An 18,072-nucleotide genomic window follows, 5' to 3' on the forward strand; every position below is an offset into this window, starting at 1 on the left:
CAGACACAGCAATGTCTTCCTTCTACCCAACCCTGCAAAACACAATACATGGGATAATTCTGTAAAGGTATTTTTTAAAAAATAAAACAAAATTAATTCTAGTTCTGTCAATATGCAGCATCTTGTCTTCTGATTTATTTTTACATCATGAGAAGATCCAACTACACAAAGAAAGCAAGTCACTCTGGACAAGAGCACAATCATCTTGATTCAGCAAATAATATTTACTAGAAATTTCATCTTGGAAAATATTATAGTTTTCATCATGCATAATGAATTAATTTGTACTTTATTTAAAATTCATACAGTCTATTTTTTGCTAACATGTTGCATATATTGCCACTATCTTGTCCATTTTCTTCTCTTAGGAAATATTCTACTGTGCACTAGTTGCAAAAATGAGATAGACATAAAAACTTTAGGGCAGTGTACCAAACATTTCCACTGCTGTAAATCATTATTATTCAAACACAGAGTGCTCAGGGTTTTACAAGAGTGAGCATTTTAAAAGCACTGCTATGAGAACTTGCTAGTTCTTCCTAAAAGAGAGCAAAACAAAAACCCCAAAAAACCACCCAAAAATCCATATCAAATTTTAGTTGTTGCTGCTGTTTCCTTCCTGATTTTCAGGAAATTCATGGTTTTTGACAGAAATTTGTTTCGCTACATTAGAAACTCCTGGTTCCAGGACAATTTTAAAGTTCCAATGTAAAGAGGTAATCCCTCAGTGCCACTCCTAAAAACAAATAATAAACCAAATAAACTTATCACCTCTATAAGTAACCACGAGAAAAATATCTCCTCCCCAAATAGAATGATCAAAATGGTCAAGGTAACAGAGAAACGCAAAACTACTACAGTCCTTTTTGACATCATCTTGTATGATTTGAACCAATACTGCAACATGGAAATCATGCTGAGCTGTTTGAGCCCACCTTGGCAAAGCCTGTCTGTATCACACACGATCAGTATCTCACACTGGCACTGCCAGAGCAGCTACAACATCAAATTCTGCTGCTGCTCCCAAAGAGACACTCACTTGGTGCACAGAGCTGGGAGCTTTGGTAATGCTGGATGCTCTACAAAACAAAAGGACTATTGCTTTAAGTAACACCAAAAAAAAAATTATGTAGACCCTGGACAATGCAACAACATGAATTCTCAATGATTTCTGCACTGGTTTTGAATTAGTGACTGTCACATGGAAACAGCAGCAATTTAGCATGGAAGCAGAATCACAGATTTATGAACTGCATTCCTTCCCATGTAATTTTCCTCAGTCCACAAAGACTTTGGCAGTGCTTGAATGGAAAAACCTCTATATTTAGGCAGTTGGTCTTATTCAATTGTTGCTGACTTATTAATCCATCAAATTACGATTTTATTTTTCCATGTTCTGTCAATAGTAACTCAGAATTCTCATTCTCCACCTTTTCCTCCAGGGTCCTCAAAGACAATCAGCACATGATCACCCTGCTGCCTGAACCTCAGCCAGCAACTACAGCCTTATACCTGGCATGTTACCCATCTTACAAATTTATTAAGATGATGTTTGAAATAAACTTTTTCAATTGAAGGGACTGAGGGGGTGAAAGTCTGTTTCAGGCTTCTGCTAGTATTTCCCTAATCAGATTAGCAAAAAACTCAATTTTTAGGATTTGGTTATCCTCACAAACTCTCCTAGGAGCTCCGGTCACAATGAGAAATTTAAGCAGAAAGGTGAAAACTCCTCCAGAAGTCCACTGGGAATGCCCATCCAGGACAGGTATTGTACAAGGACTTTACACAGCCCTCCTCCTGATTTCTGATGGGAGTGGGCCCTGAAAGTCAGAACCTCACTATCACCTGAACAGTGTGAGAGGGGACCTAAAGATAGAAGAGAAATTAAAATAACTGGACGCAAAAGGAAGGACAGAATTAAAAGGCAGCCTGACTCAAGGGTAGCCCCCATGCAAAGTTCCACTCAGCAGCCTCAAAGAGTCTGCCAGAGTGATCCCATCAATTACAGCCTCCTGTAATTTAAGATATTGTATTCATTATCCTGGTTTTCACTTTTCAAAATAGTCAACACGAGAAAAACCCCAAAACCCTAAAAAAACCAAAACACCACATATTTTTGTGTGAAATGAGGCCAAAGGAATGTGGCCTGTCTGTGAGGATCTTCCTGAGACCAGTAAGATGAAATTGAGGCTTTATTTCATTTCTAAATGTTTTTCCTCCTGTCCTCAACAAACTTTTAATAAAAACTAGCAAACAGAAAAGTATTAGTTTCCAGATGTTCTATTGTAAGATGCTTTTAAAAAATAAAATAAATATGCCTCATGAAGTCAGGATAAAGCATCATAAAACAGGAAAGGTTCAGACAAAATGCTTGCTGCAAAGATTTGTATTCATTCACCAAAAGACCAAGAACTGCTGTTTTCTAAGAAATATTCAGCACCTGATGCAAAGTTTATAAACTTATATACCTTTACAGCTGATGCTTCCCTTCCAGAAGAAGTTCCACAGATAATCTCTGACTTTGCATTCCCCTGTCAAATATTCTTTGCATTTAATTAATTAAGGTGTCAATGGGATATTAGAACTACCAAAAGTGCTTGGAGTTGGACCTTAGATCTGTGTCCTGGTCCAAGTGAGAGTGCAGCTATTACCCAAAGCTTCTCACAGAGGCTTCTTCAACAGCACAATTCTTGTGAAACCTGCAGTTTTCTACCCAACAAAGCGACTGATGAGGCACAAACACAGCCCAAAAGGTGTTTCATTGCACTCCTAGCATTATCTCTGAACAGACTTTATCAAAATCTGCTGCTTATTATATACTGCTGGCGGGCTGCCCAAAGAGTTCACCCCTCTGCACTGGGATAACTTCAAGGAATACATTTAAAATTGAAACACTACATTTATGGGTACAGGATAAGGACCAGAATATTTATCTATTCAGTACAAGCCACAGAAAAGAGTTTACCTGCCTGTCTAATCTCAGATGCCTCACTTCACACAACATTACACAATCCACATGTTTTTGCCTCACTTCCTCTCTTCTTCTTTGAGAAGGTAGGAAGGAATTTCTTAGCAGTAAAGGATAGAGGAAACAGGTGGTTGGTTTTGTTTGTTCTCATTTAGATGGATCCGGAGTGCTGGTGGATTAAAGTTCTGGTATTTAGCATTTTGATATAGTTGGCATATATTTCTATTTAAAGGACTCAATTGTCCAGAGCTTATTTCTACTTCTAGCGAGATTTCTTTCCAGATCTTCTGGGAGAATGTCTGCAGATAGGATTAGATTGGAAATGCTATTGCTTTCAGTGTACTTAAGACACTGGCAGGGATGAGAATTTAAATGAGAGATTTCAGATGTCTGCATTATGCACTTCACAAATTCCTTCTTGCCTAAGGGAGGTAAGAACAACAACAAACCTAACTCATTTCCAAGTTAATTTAAAAGCAGTTTGATGGCAGAATATTTGCATATGCTAGCTTCAAGACAGATGCAATACATGCCATCAGTATTTGCACCCATACATTTTAAGGTATGGTTTCTTTTTCTACAAATTCTTTGTAGGTACTATAAAAGCTTCATAAACCTTTTTCCACTGGGGTCTTGGAAAATAAGGAGGAGGAAACAACTCCAATTCTTATAATTTGACAGAACATTCCTTTGGAGTGGAAGGACTTAAACAATTTGTGGTTTTCCGATTTTCAGGATATACCTATTCATCCTGTATTTAGTTTCAGACAGCATGTACTGAGTAATAGCTTTTTATGTGTGTCAGGGCTTTATTTTGCTTTAAAATTAGGAAACATGAGGCAGTTTTGAGGCAATTTATCCTATTAAGAGACCAATGTGCTTACAAGAAGTTTGTACTTTGTACAGAATGGATTTGACTCATTTCTAGAGGTGAAGATGTGCTACACAATCAGGATGCCTTGCTAAACTATGATGGTGAGATACAGCTTCAGAAACATGTGTAGGCACAAGAAAAATGGTGATAAAATCAAAAGGTTCCACCAGATATACGTATTCCTGATACTGATATACGGAAATAAATGTTAGCACAGCACTGGTTCCTGATCTCCCACTTCAGTGCCAAATGAAGAAATCCAAGCATTATTAGCAGCCTCAAGAAAAAGCATCTCAGCTCCTGAGCTGGCAACTACATTTATCACTTCTCCCTACTGAATTCCAGGTTACAGCCCAGCTCTTGATTCAACCAGCTGAGGGGATCTTGCCAAATTCCAAGGCAGCTGAGTTTGGCCTCTTTCTCTTCCAGAATACCAGGAAGAAATGACAGTTTACTTAAAGCTTCCAGAAATATTTTTGTTTCACTCACATTACTGGTTGTTCTAAAAAAGGATATGTATCTCTTATGTCTGGGAAGTATCTCTGTACATACATAAATGAAAGCATTAACTGCTTAATTTCATGCTATTTTCTCTGAACTACAGATGTGTGGCTTTAAAAAAATAAAATATAAGCAGGGGGATGTGCCAAGCCTGGAACTATGTTTTCCCATACTTCACATTAACTGAAAATATTAACATTAGTCTTTAGTATTCTGGGAGAGAGAAATTAATTCCATGTTTTTTCACTACTGCATGCTGACACAGGTTTAAACCACACTAATTTTCTTAAGCACCAACATTAACTGTGGATGCACATCTACACAATTTCTTCTTTATTTCCTCAAACTCTTCCAAAAAATATTAACTTGAATAAGCATTTCAAACAAGACAAAATGGAACTAAGGTTTTTATGTTGCTTTCATAGATATTGCTTAAACTGACTGAAACACAGGTGAATTGTTAAATTGGAGTGTAATTTAATTATCTGAGCATGCATTTTATCTGTACAGTATTATGACTTCTACCTTATTGTTCCCACTGGAAAAATGCATCTTCACCATAACCTTAAGCAGGTGCATAAATTTCATTACTTCAAAAGAGGGAAATGGAACCAGGAAATACCACTGGTTAGTAATCAATTTTTTCTCCAAAGGAAAAGCATTAGAATATCTAGCCTAAAGTGCTCAGCAGAAAGCAAATAAGACCTGAAATCCCATGAATTCAGGCTCTAGAAACTTAAAACTATCATTAAGTACCAAGCTTTCTCTCATTCTGTGTTTTTTTACTGCTAAATTAATTTATCCTCCCCCAAGCAATAAAACTAACACAAAACTATTTTCAGAAGATGTTTTAGAGGGATAAATGGATAATAGATGTTTTGTTAGTGACCTCTGTGTGCAGAGCTGCTTGAAGGAGCAATACCATGTGAACAGCAACAACCACAACAAACACTGGCTTACTGCAGTACCCAAAACCTTCCGTGTGTAAAAGGGGAACTTCTGTAAACACATCAAGGAAAATAATCTGTCAGGAGATTTGATATGAAAGCCATTACACTGCTGCATTAAAACCCTTAGTTTTGCAGATACTTGAAAGCTACTGGCTTTCACAAGACTTAAATTGGCAAATGTATTCTGCAAGCTCAAAGTATTTTCTACCATACAAGTTACAGCAGGAGCTGCATGCAAGAATCTAGGGGAAAATCTGTAAATAAAATGCACTGTAAAATGGAGTGTTGATACTGTCAACATTAATCAATAATTAAAGCACTTTGACAAGAAGATTTCTCAAGAGCCTCTATCTGCTGAATGTTAAATTATGAAAGCATGAATCAGATGTTCTTGTGTTTCATGTGAATATCGTATCATGTGTTCCTGCACTATTGCATCTGGGGAGGTTTTAAAAGAGTCAATTTACATTTAAAAACCTGTTTGTTATTTATTGAGTTCTTATGACATAATATCAGACTTGAAGGGGCTAGATTTCAGAGGACTGTTAGAAAAAGAATAGGGATAACTGAAAAAGTACTGATTTTATATAGGTGAAATTTGGTATTTGGATCAGTTAATTTCGTTTTTATTCTAAATAACTGCATCCAATTAAAAAAAACAAGGCTTATATTTTGATTTAAAAAAAAAATTCAGACCAAATGATAAAAATTATATAAGACTGGATAATAGGAAAAAAATTTAGGATACCTAGGTAACAAGTAAGAGTCCTACAGATATCTTTGACTTTACATCATTTCACCTTGAGGTTTATGAATAATTTTTATTCCCACTTCATATCTAAAAAGGTTTAAAACAAGAAACCAGGTATGTGACAACAAAACCATGTAACCTCTTCCTGTTATTTCAGGGGGCAGGAGCCTGAAAGGGAGCACACAGAAATGCCTTGGGTTTGGGGAGTGTTTTCTGGTTTGGTCTTTGTTTGGGGATTTTTATTTGCTTGTTTTGTGAAGGAGAAGAAATACCTAAATGATACAAGAAAAACATGATGGTTTTCAATAAAAAAAAAGACAGAAATAGTCACATTGTAGCTGATATTAGTATTATTCAAGGCAGTAAATGTTTTAATTTATTATGAGTGCTACCTGGAGTAAATGAACATGGGCAAGCTGACGCTACCCTGGGAAGGTGCACTCCCTGTACCAGGCTCCTCAGGAATTCCAGCTCCCTGACTTCTCACAGGCTGAGTTTTGAACAGGATGAACCAGGCACAACACTTAAGCACAGCGGCCATTCCATTTCAGCTAAAGAAGCAATCACAGTGCTGAAAGCAACCACAGCCTATGAGAGCACTGTTGAATAAACAGGTGATGGACTAATAACACAAGGGAGTATCTATATAAAAGTTACTAAAGAGTTGCTTAACAACAGCTTATAGACAGCTAACTTTGTATTTTGACTTTGCTTCAGGCTTTCCAAAGTAAACATGAAAGTAAAGGCAAAGGCATCCCAGAAAATGGTGCACACAACTACACAAATATAATTTAGATATGTGCTACAGCAATGCTCATAAGGCAATAATTTTCATAACAGGAGCTCTGCTGATTGCCTCTAACATGGAAAATATCCTAAATTCCAAGCACAGCCTTCTTCCTCCTTTAAAAGTCTGTAGCAGTATGTTACACTGTCATCTTTATACAATGGATTATTTTGATGAGACTATGCTTGGAATATTATGACATGAGTGAGATTTTTAATGTATTCAATGCTATTCAATAGTGAATTATTTCCTGGGCTCACATTCTTGGAAAGTGTCAGCATAATACAAGATGGGGGAACGCACAAAATGGAGTAGCTGGTATTTTAAAACACCTAGGTCAGACTGCCAAAGCCTAGAAAACAAGCCATGTAACTAAATCAGGGAAATTATATTCTTAGTTTTTTAGATTTTTAACTTATGGTTAAGTGCACGTATCATATGCCAAGCTCAGAGCTGTTCTGAAGTCCCATCTGTTTGATCCCTTTCTCCTGCTTTTACTGACAGCAAGGCCTATGCCTGGATTACAGTTACTATTATGCAGAAGACTCACAATAAAACCTGACAGTATATAAACATTTATCCAAACTAGATTTTCATTAAATGGGGATTCAATCCTTCTGCTCTCATGACAGATTTCAAACAAAGCTGAGAAAACTGGTATAATTTTTTTAATCAACTAAATGTAAAAATGGAAAATTTATGCATAAATATGAGCAAGATCACCAAACTCAGAATTCACCAGAACAGCACGTATGCATCAAAAACAGACTGTCCAATGGAATCTGAAAACTCTGGGATTGTAACCACAGTAGCACACATCAGATGCTGATGCACGACCTGCTGTAATTTGGTCAACTGGAAATTATGTTTTGTTTACTGTACATTTGTGAGTCTATTCTTTCATTCTCCATTGACAAAACTTACTCAGGCTTTTTACTGCTTGAAGGAGAGATGAAGGACAGGAAGACAGGATCAAAGGTACATCTCATGCAACTACTCAAATCTATAAAGAGTACATCAGAGTTCATCACCAACGCCAAGACTTCCTGTGCATACACAATTCTCTTAATGGCTTCTTCCAGAGGAGCAATTTTAAAAGTACAATCCTCTTTTCCCCTCAAAAGTTTTTAGCCACTTACTCAACCAATGTTTTCCAGTATTAAATGTGTTATCTAAAGAAAATCCAGGGACTAAAAAGGAAAAAATTATGTAGAAGGAGTGACAAAAAGAGCTCAAAACCACAACCCCGCAAGCCAAACTCAAAAAAAATAACCCCAACCCAGAATGACTTGACATGGGGTATTTTAAATGAGATCATACATAGAAAACTTGAACAGGTCTTTTTAAAGCCTGGATTACATAATGCTCCATTAAACACTGATGTGTCAGAGTTGACTGTGTACTTGATTTTTTTGGTGTAAATTACAAATTAAGGCACCCTCACCATTCAGCTGAAATTCTCAAGGTGGCAACATTGAAAAAAATTTAAGCATATGGAGAAGCTAAATATGAAATTTCCCTGCCGATGACCTTAAAACAAGCTCATGTTAAACCATTCACAAAAATAAACACTGAAGTCACAGCTTCAAAATAGCACAAAACATCCAGTGGATCTTGTTTGTTACCTAACCACGCAGGAGAACTCTTGCCAGTTTACATCCCAGGCAATTTTTCACCAAGAGATAGTGAGTTAAATGCAGAAGTTTGAATAAAAAAAATTGAATTTCAGAATTTGAATTAAATTTAGAATAAAAAGAATTTAAATTTTAAAAAATAATAATTAAATTCCTGTGACTTCAGGACATGTAGGTGAACAGGAATGGAAGATCCATGATCAGGGCTCCTTCTGAGCTCCTGTGCTCCCCGTGGCCTCCTGCAACTCAGCCTCCCCCCTGCCCTTGGCCAAGGGGGCACCCTGGTCCCACTCCCATAGCTGTGGGGTCAAAGGAGGATCCCACAGCACAGGAATGGGCCAGAGCCAGAGCCCTACAACACCCCAGTGCCAACGGGACCCCTGACAGCCAGAGGCAGGAGATGGGCACCTGCCAACCCTCCAACAACACCACCGTGGAGTTTGAGCCATAAGGATACAGAAAAAGCCCAAGGTGTAACTCAAATATGTATTTATTGCTACCAAATCTCTCTTTCTGTCCCTTCGTAATTAGCACATTTATCCTTAAAAATGCACACACAACAAGAACTGCACAACTCCCCAGGAATATCATCTACTAACACCCTTCAGACCTGACCAAGTGGGATAAGAGTTTTTTTTGCTCATCCAAGGTCCTCTGTCTGCAGCTGTTCCACATGGCAAACTCCCATTTCAGTAAATTGGTGCTATGCTCCCAGAACAGATGCAAAATCACTCTCACAGTGAGAATATACAATGCAGCCTGATTCCAAGAACAAAGTACCATTTTAAGCCTTCGTAATTCTGTATTCAAATTATTCTTTTTGATTGCAGTGGGAATTCCATAACCCTTGTAAAAAAATTGGTTTTTTACTAGTTAGAGGACAATTACAGTATATCACTACTGTATTTTTCTATATGTGTACACTCTGGCTGTTATTTCTGAGCACAGTTATAGAGAACAGACAGAAAAACACCTGCATCCCGCTCATTACAGCACTGTGGCAAAAACACAGTCTACCCAGGCAGAGATACAACATATAAGGGTCAAATTTAAATGTTTCTCTCCCTTAATGACAAACCTATTAGCAAAAAAGTGATCCTGAACAAGCTGCTGCTTGCAGTGTCCAAGGTCCTCACAAAACTAAACAAAGTACTACAACTAATCACCCTTTAATTTTTAAAATTTATCTTTTGCTATATGAAAATCATTGCTCTGTATGGGTCTTTTGGTGTTGTACAATTCAAAGTAGCCACCATGAAAAAGATGTTTAATTCCCAGAGGATGTGCCAGTGCCTGAAACTTGTACAGGCAACAAAAACCTCAAACACAGGGGAGCCAAGGGACTCCCAGAGATGCTGCTGCTTCCCTACGCGAGGATAACACAAGGAAGGTGCTGGAAAAATTTCACTCTGCTGGAAAGAATGAAAAGACAACAATTTGGCTTGCTGAGTTGACAGGGGAAAGCTTGGGTGGGAAACTTCTAACCATTAGCCAGGCTGAACTAAAAGAATCACAGGAAATAAATGAGAATTTGGCAAAGACTATAGGAAAGATCCTGAAAGTCAACAACAAAAAAAAAAATGCAGCTCTTAAGAGATATCTTCTGCCAGTATTTTAAAATGTAACCCACAGTTTACAAAACCAGTCTGTTTAAAGAGGTTAGCTACTAAATTTATCAGCCAATTTAAAAATTCTCATATACAGCCATTTTTCTCAGCTATTCTATAGCATTTTTGCTTAGTTTGAATATACTGACTATGAGAAACAGTTAAATAATTGGGTGACATAATTCCCTTAACAGCTCATGACATTTCTAAGAAAGACCAAAAAACCTCATCTGCTTTGAGAAAAAAAAAAACAACTGTGTATTATGATGGAAGTAGAAAAAGACATCAATTTTCCACAATAAATGAATCATATTTAGGCATGCCATACAAAAACATAAAGAAGGGAAATGAATGATCACTGAACCATACACAACTGAATGGGAAAAATCACCAGTATTGTATAAAAAAGTGAAAATCTTGGAAAGATTCTTCTGATAAGCAGAATTTCACCAATCTCTTAACTCATAAATTTCCATTTTTAAGCCAGGCACATGTGACTTTGCAACTTTTTTTTTTTCCTGCTTTTATTGGGACTTAGCAGCTCAAGTCCCAAATCCTTCAAGAAATCTTCTGTCCTTGACACTTTTTATTATTTTTACTAGAGTTGTCCATACATTTAGGTGTTCAGATCAGAATTTGGGCATATGAATGCCCAAGTGATACAAGTGTATCTCAGATACACCTTTTGTGTGCCATACACAGTACCACAGGAGTAAATTAGGTCACAAGTAGTCCAAAATGGAAACCTGTCCTTGTGTCTAAAAGATTGCTTAAATAATTGGGGGACTGGTGGATACGTGTGCTAAAGTCCTCATCTTTAGGAAGATACTGCAGTATTCCTTCTTTATATCACTTTTTTTTACTGGCCTCCATGGCTAAATAATAAATGATCTGGCTTTCTTTTCTGATATTTTCAATACATTCAAGATGGCCTCGCATAATAGCAGAAGTTCAGGAGTATAAAAGTGTACAGCAGCTATAGTGCAGGTTCAGATGGCTATCACAGTCCATTTCATCCTTCAGTAATTAAACTTAAGAAACCCTAATTCCTAAAACTACTAGCCCTTCCTCTCTCTCAATTAACAGCACATATAGCTATTGTCAAATACTCTACCTGGAGTACCCAAAATAAAGGATGCTTCTGGTATGTAAGGGAATATAGGACTTTCATATGTAAAAAACCCAACAAAATGAAACAGGAATCCTTACACGATTAGAAAGTGGAATATTGAAGATTTTTCTCATCTATGGAAAGATCAAAACGTTGCTTCTTGCATCTAAATATTTCTATTTATGATGACCACAGTCTAGTAAAAAACCCACCAGCTGCGAGGGATGCAGTCAAACTGGAGGGAAAAAATTGCATTACTTTCCAGCATTCTACACCTGAATGTTTATTTTTTTCCTAATGCTTCCTCCCTGAGGCAGAAGGCCTTTCTGGCACGTTCTGGCAGGTGACTTACCGGCAGTGTTTGTGGGATCCCGTCAGGGTTTCGATCACAAAGCATTCCCCCTCGTTGAGACAATACGCCAGGTCCTTGTCCTTGCATGGCTTAAAGTGCTCCGAGCGCTCCGTGGAATACGTCGTGGTGTCTGAGGGGAAACAGGCAGAGCAAAGAAAGGCTGTGAGGATCAATACTGGCTGTTCCTGCAGCACATGGGAAATTAATTTGATCACACTGGGCTCAGTGACATCACACACACACTAAAAGAAATGCAAAGCACAGGGCATGCCAACCTCCCTTTGACCACAGCATGATTTGCAGTCAGGTTTCTTGAAAGATTCACAATAAATACCTGCAGAAAAACAAACCAGACTGCAGCAAAGTTGGAGTATGATCTCAACCACAACCAATTTCCAAGGTTTCCCTGCTCAAATGTAAAGACACCTACTTTGTTTACTTTAACCAGAACAATATCTTCATATTACCACACCAAAATATGGTTTGAAATGAGATACAATTTTTTCATAAAAACCGAACAAAGTAGTTAATGCAACATAAATTAAAATTAAAAAAAAAAAATCAAAAAACTCAAAAAAACCCCCAACAAAACCCACTACAACGAAAGAGGAAAAACAAAGCCAAACACCCAAGATCAACGCTAATTTGAATCACCAGTCAGAAAGAACAGGCTAAAACTCAAACACAAGCAATGTACCGGTGATTGTGCAATTTCACACGGATCATCCGTAGGTGTATATAAGCCCACCCCCAAAACACATATAAAGGCTTGATTACAGGTAGAACTGTTGGCTGCACCTTTGAAATATTTAGGTAGATAATTAGATTTGGAATAGACTGACAGTAGGATGTCAGGGTGAACTATCATTCCTGTCTTCTAATAAAACTCTTTAACCTTTCCAATCCAGTTGGATTAATCAACAATAAAGTGAAATTTTCAGAGGAAGATGCCTGACTGACACATATATTAATTTTCTTCACTATGACAAGGTTCTGTCTAACGAAGTGTGATTTTCAAAGTAGATTATAATTTCCACAGAGCCATGGTTGAATCTTCATATTCAATCTTAATTCAAAAAGTTTGAATTTCTAATCACTTTGCAGGACCTGATATACACTGAAATGGTAAGAGAACATTTCATGGTATATAATACAGCCTATCACAAAATATTACTTTGACTGCTGTCAAATAAATGAAGCACTGCTCAACAGACACAGAACCTCACAAACTCCAAGTTATACACACACTAACTTGGGTTTTGCTCATAACTGAACACAAGGTAAATATCCACCAAACTAACACCAAAGTTGAAAACCAAGATACTGAACCTGCAACAACATACCTGTAACTACAGTTCTGCCAGAAAATTCAGATAATCCCAAAAAAAGTCAAGTGACTATTTTTTTCTCAGTATATTTTTAATAAAACACCTCTACAAGTTTTCCTTATATGCAGACTAAATGACAGAAGATAAATTAAGATAATAAAACACATTTGAAAACAATAAGAAAATCCACACCCTATTCTTTGTATGCAACACTTCTTTGTTTTTCTTCTCCAGAAAGAAAATGTTGTAGTTCAGTGTTTTCAATGGAGAGAAAAAATACCCTGGGAAGAAACTCTTAACAGTCTTTCCTCAAATGGTTTTACAGGTTCAGAACAAAAGCCTGTGCCATTGTCCCCAGCAGCAGCACTTGTAAAAAGATGCAGGCTAAATAGAAACTATGTTTTTAATGTTTGCAAGCAAACCCTGAACTGAAATGTACCAAGCTGAATTTTGGAGATGCACAAGATGTATAATACAAGATATTTATATATCCAAACATCTATAAGTGAGACTAGCATCTCATGGTTGGAATTTCAAGACTGATGAGCTTTAATGTAAAAAAAAAAAAACCCTCATATAGAAAAGATGTAGCCCAGTTACTTTTTAAGGTCAGTTTTACCCAGGAGCACTAAAATGACCATTTAAAACTTGATTAGGCAAAAAAATAACTACAAACCTGAGTAGCCAGTTGTGTTTCTACCCCTTTTAAATATGGAAAACTGAAGGTAACATTATCTGAAAGCACTCCTGGTAATTACAAAAGCTAAGTAAAACTGTTCGATGAGCAGAAACTGAGATTGATCCAGCTTTAGGGAACAGAACCCTTGCAATTGTGAGCCTGCTCTGAGGAAGCAACCTGTGCAAACACCTTTATGAAGGTGCACAATGCACAGACCAAAGGAAAGCGAGGCGCTCCCAAAGGACAGGAGCAGACAAGGGGGATCCAGCGTGACTGAGGCAGTGACGCAGGGAATTCTCAGAGCATGGCTTTGAAGTGCATGAGTCTCCTCTGCACCATCATTAAACCAACAACACCTTGCCAAGGTCAGCATTTTAAAGTTTTAGATGAAATAGATTCTTTAGAAGTTTTGTTCTGCTTTATTTTAATTATTCCTCTGTTTAATATTAGTCAATCCTAGTGTTTTATTTATAAATGGGTGTAAGCTGCAATACTTCATTTTCCCCACTTGGACACAATCTCAAGCTTTTCTTTTGTGCTTTGTCCCTCACCTTCAAATTAGTGACACTTGAAGGTAATGATGCTGGCAACTCCTTATGGCAGCCTTGGATTGCACTCCTAATGCTGAAAATTGCTAAAGAATTGGTAACTTTTAAATTTTTTTAATAAATAATCTCATTAAAAGTCACTTTTCGGTTAGAGTCTTCTGATTTGGAATATTTGTACAAGTCTAAGCAGGTTGGTGCACATGGACTCTTCAGAGATCCCTGGCTGCAGAGACCAGGTGTCTGAGCTGAAAGGTCATTTACCAACATTCCAAAGCCCCATCACTAACTGATATATCCTGGATATCCCTGGAGCTGCTGGGTGCTTCCTGCTGGAGACAACTCCCATATCCCATACATGAGTTTCATAGAACTTACAATCCTGCTGTTGTTTTATGTTGCATTCACAAACTCTGCTACAGCCTCATTAAATATTGATAGAAACAAAACGTAAAAACTGGTTCTAAACATAACTACAGAACGTACAAAACAACAGAGAACACTGTAGAGACTACAGAGTTTTCCTGATCCTTTGTCGAATAAATAATAAATCCTATTGTCTCTTGTTTTATTTTACTCCTAACCAAATACTGAATTGCCTTTTCCATGGTGGAACTGTCCTTCACAGCTTCAGAAGCCTGGTAAATAAACACCATTGTATTGTGATGTTTGCCTTTTTTATTATTTTTTTAAAAGAACTAATAAAACCTAGGCATTCAAAAAATTGAATAACACAGCCCCTTAATTTACTTTTAGCCTTTGAATGTGGTAATAGTCCCAAATGCTTATAGGTAACAAAGGAGAATTTCTTTTAAGTATACAGATGTCCCTGAATTCAGTGCATATTCCTTAAGGTATTTTTCATGTTTTTAATTGCCATGTGTCCAGGTGTTTTATTTAAAAGCAACAGGGATATTGATTTCTGCTGGAATCTTTCCAACTAAGTTGGAATAAAAAAATTCTAGGCACTCTTGTTATAATTTTTCTTGCCTTACTATATCAGCAAAGGTTTACACATGATTCCCATACTCCAAAAACTAATATATCACTGCCAACCCTCAGTTACCACTGTGTAATCAAATGAACCGGAATTCCATTCCCATTTCAAGATCTTTTATAAACATAGAGTTGGTTTCTAAAAACATTCAGTCTTTGGGACTGTTGAAAAAATCAGCAGGAAGTTCAGAGATATTTTTTTATTTTGTTTAGGTCTAAGACAGTATAAAAAAAGTGTTAGTGAAGTTGTATTCTTGCCTCATTAATGTAGGTCATCCTGTTTATACCAGCACAGAATGGCTCATTATGGCTGATTTCTGAGTGATCTCCAAGGCATGATATGGTTACTAGAAATGCTATTTGCTCCTTCAAGGCTACCACTTTCAGTGTTTACAGTGCTGATACTGTGTGTTTTCAGTGCCCTGATACTGCCAGGGAAAAATGCAGGAAAAGAAAGAATGCAAGATGTAAAATACCCTGGGAAACAGCAGCATTCGGGGCAGCTGCTGCGGCACAGATTGCAGGAGCAGCCATGCCCATCCATCACACCTGTCCTGCACCATTCCAGCTTCAGAAACAGATTTCACTGGTTACACCTCACACAGAGCAACTTTCCTATGCTAGCTGTAAATGATACACCCATTTTTTCTGGGCAGACAGCATTAGCTACTGAAGGGAGAAAAATGACCCAGGAGAACAAGAGATGGAAAGGCCTTATATAACATTTGTGAACTACCCAAACTCTGCAGCTACAGAGTCACTGACACAGGTAAGGCAAAAGCTGGGTGCATTTCCACCAAGGAATATTAAGACACAGCTCATTTTAAGACCACAGCTCACAAACTAAAAGACTTTTTTAAATGCTGCATATTTTGACTACCAGGGGGTATTACCAGCTTTACAGATTCAGTATCGACACGCAAACTGGCTTTTCCTTTATCTTTTTATCCATTTATAACTGATCATGTCCCAGAGAACCATTACTTACTGAGACACCAAAAAAGCAAGATGCTTATTTTAAATCCCTGATCCCATTTCTAAACACACTGCAAAAAATAAGCCAGACACAGGCAACTGAATTGCCTCTGAAAATATAACTCTAGTTATCAAAAAAAAAACCTTAAGAAACCCCAACATATATTCCTGTGGCACTACTGCATTCTACAAAGAAGGCAGCATAAAAAGTCAGTTAATAGCATATAGGGAGTTAAATTTTGTTTTTGTTCAAGTCAATGGCAAAATATTTACAATAATTCACTATAAGCAGGGTTCCCTGAAGTTCCTATAGGGTCATCTAGTGCTTCTATCCTGATATCTCAGAATTATCCACATTATCCCTAACTAGAAAAAGTCTTGCACAAAAAATGAAACTTACACACAGAATATTTTAGATGTGATTTTGTTTATTCACTTACTGAACCTTAAAAACCATAGAACGTAAAATTTTTATCCCTGTGCTTCTAGAAGTATCCTGGTTTAGGAAGGTTATTTCCCAGTTTAGCACTTCCCCTATTCCCTCTCCAGCTAGAAACACAAAAGGTAACCTCGATCAGAGGTTGAGATAAGAGCGATTTACTGGAAACAGCGAGGAGAAAAGAAAAGGAATAGTAACAGCAACAATATTGATTGCAAAATGTACAATGTGAGGGCAATTCATATGTGAAATGTTCACCAAGCCCAGGACAATGACCACCAAGGAGGTCAGACCCTGCCACCCATGATTCCCCCCACTGGAGAAAAACTCCTTCCTTCTCTAATGTGAGTCCCTTTCCTGCCCCTGGAAAACAAGAGGTGGGCAGGGGAAGAAAATATCAAGTCCTAGGAAGATTTCATTAAGGCAGAAGGAAGGGAAACCATAAATATTTAGTGTTTATTTTGATTTAGTCTTAGCTGATGGCAGCTCTTTCTCAAGTTGATGATATTTACAAAGAAAACATTCTAGACATTGCCATTTTTAATGCAGAGATTTTGCTTTGTCAGTGCTACCTGAACACTTCCTTTGCCAATGCTACCTAGCTGGCCTTAGCCATGGAATAATTACGTTTTAAAATTCTAGTAAGAAATTATGACAATTAAAAAGAAAAAAAAAAGAAAAATGAAAACTTCATGTTTTTAAAATAATAAGACTCCTTGTTCTAAACTTACTTGAACCCTTCTGCATATATTTATATATTATTAAAATCAAATGCTTAATTAAAAACAGGAAACGTATTTTTTTTGCATTTAGAGAGGCAGTTTTGTATAAACAAGCAATAGAGTTCTGGATGTTGATTATTCAAGAAGCTACCCCTAAGTCATTTTTCTGCCAGGGAAAATTGTATTTAATCCAATAACACTTTCAAAACTTTGATTGCAGCATGATACAAAACAAAGTTGTGCTACAGATATGGGACTCGTTGGAGATTTTCTATTATCCTCCAGATTCAAATGAACAAACCTGTCTAATTTAGCAACAAACTGAAAACTCAGCCAATGCATCACAACAATGCCATTTTCAGGTGCTGGCTTCCCAGCCAGACTGGGGGGAGCTGGAATTGTTACAGAGACAGCCCCGGTGCCTTCCCTTGGCATTTCCCTGTGAGGATTACAAAAGAAAGCTCCTGTGGTATAAACTCAACCAGCACATCCTCACAGATTGCTGTTCTGCCACCTCACCAGAGCACAGCATCAGCATCACCTGCACAACGGCAGAGACAACACAACGCTTCCAGGAGAAGAGATTACAGACACTCATCCCTCCAAAAATCACACATGCTCCCTTGTCAGCAACTCCTAAATTAATTCTTTAATGTGACCTTGCTGTTCATATTTTCTAAATGTTTTTGCAGTTTGAAATCACTATACACAAGTACTAATACATATCTTGAAAAGCATATGGAAGCATTTTCAAGCTACTAGTGTGTTATTAGCAAATATAATGTGTTATTTACTTGATGCAAAAAGCTCTGAAATATAAAATAATCCCTTTACTTTCATGACTTAAAAAAAA

General features: G+C 37.2%; 1 protein-coding gene across 1 annotated transcript in view; it reads right to left on the reverse strand.

The window, feature by feature from the left end:
* The window catches only part of NRG3 (neuregulin 3), a 339,710-nt gene that overhangs the window by 188,986 nt on the left and 132,652 nt on the right, over nucleotides 1-18,072 (reverse strand). Inside the window, exon 2 of the mRNA XM_074544710.1 lies at nucleotides 11,536-11,665. Coding sequence (XP_074400811.1) covers nucleotides 11,536-11,665 — 130 coding nt within the window. The remainder of the gene's footprint in view (nucleotides 1-11,535; nucleotides 11,666-18,072) is intronic.

Source organism: Zonotrichia albicollis, chromosome 7, assembly GCF_047830755.1.
Source record: "Zonotrichia albicollis isolate bZonAlb1 chromosome 7, bZonAlb1.hap1, whole genome shotgun sequence".
Taxonomy (NCBI): Eukaryota; Metazoa; Chordata; class Aves; order Passeriformes; family Passerellidae; genus Zonotrichia; species Zonotrichia albicollis.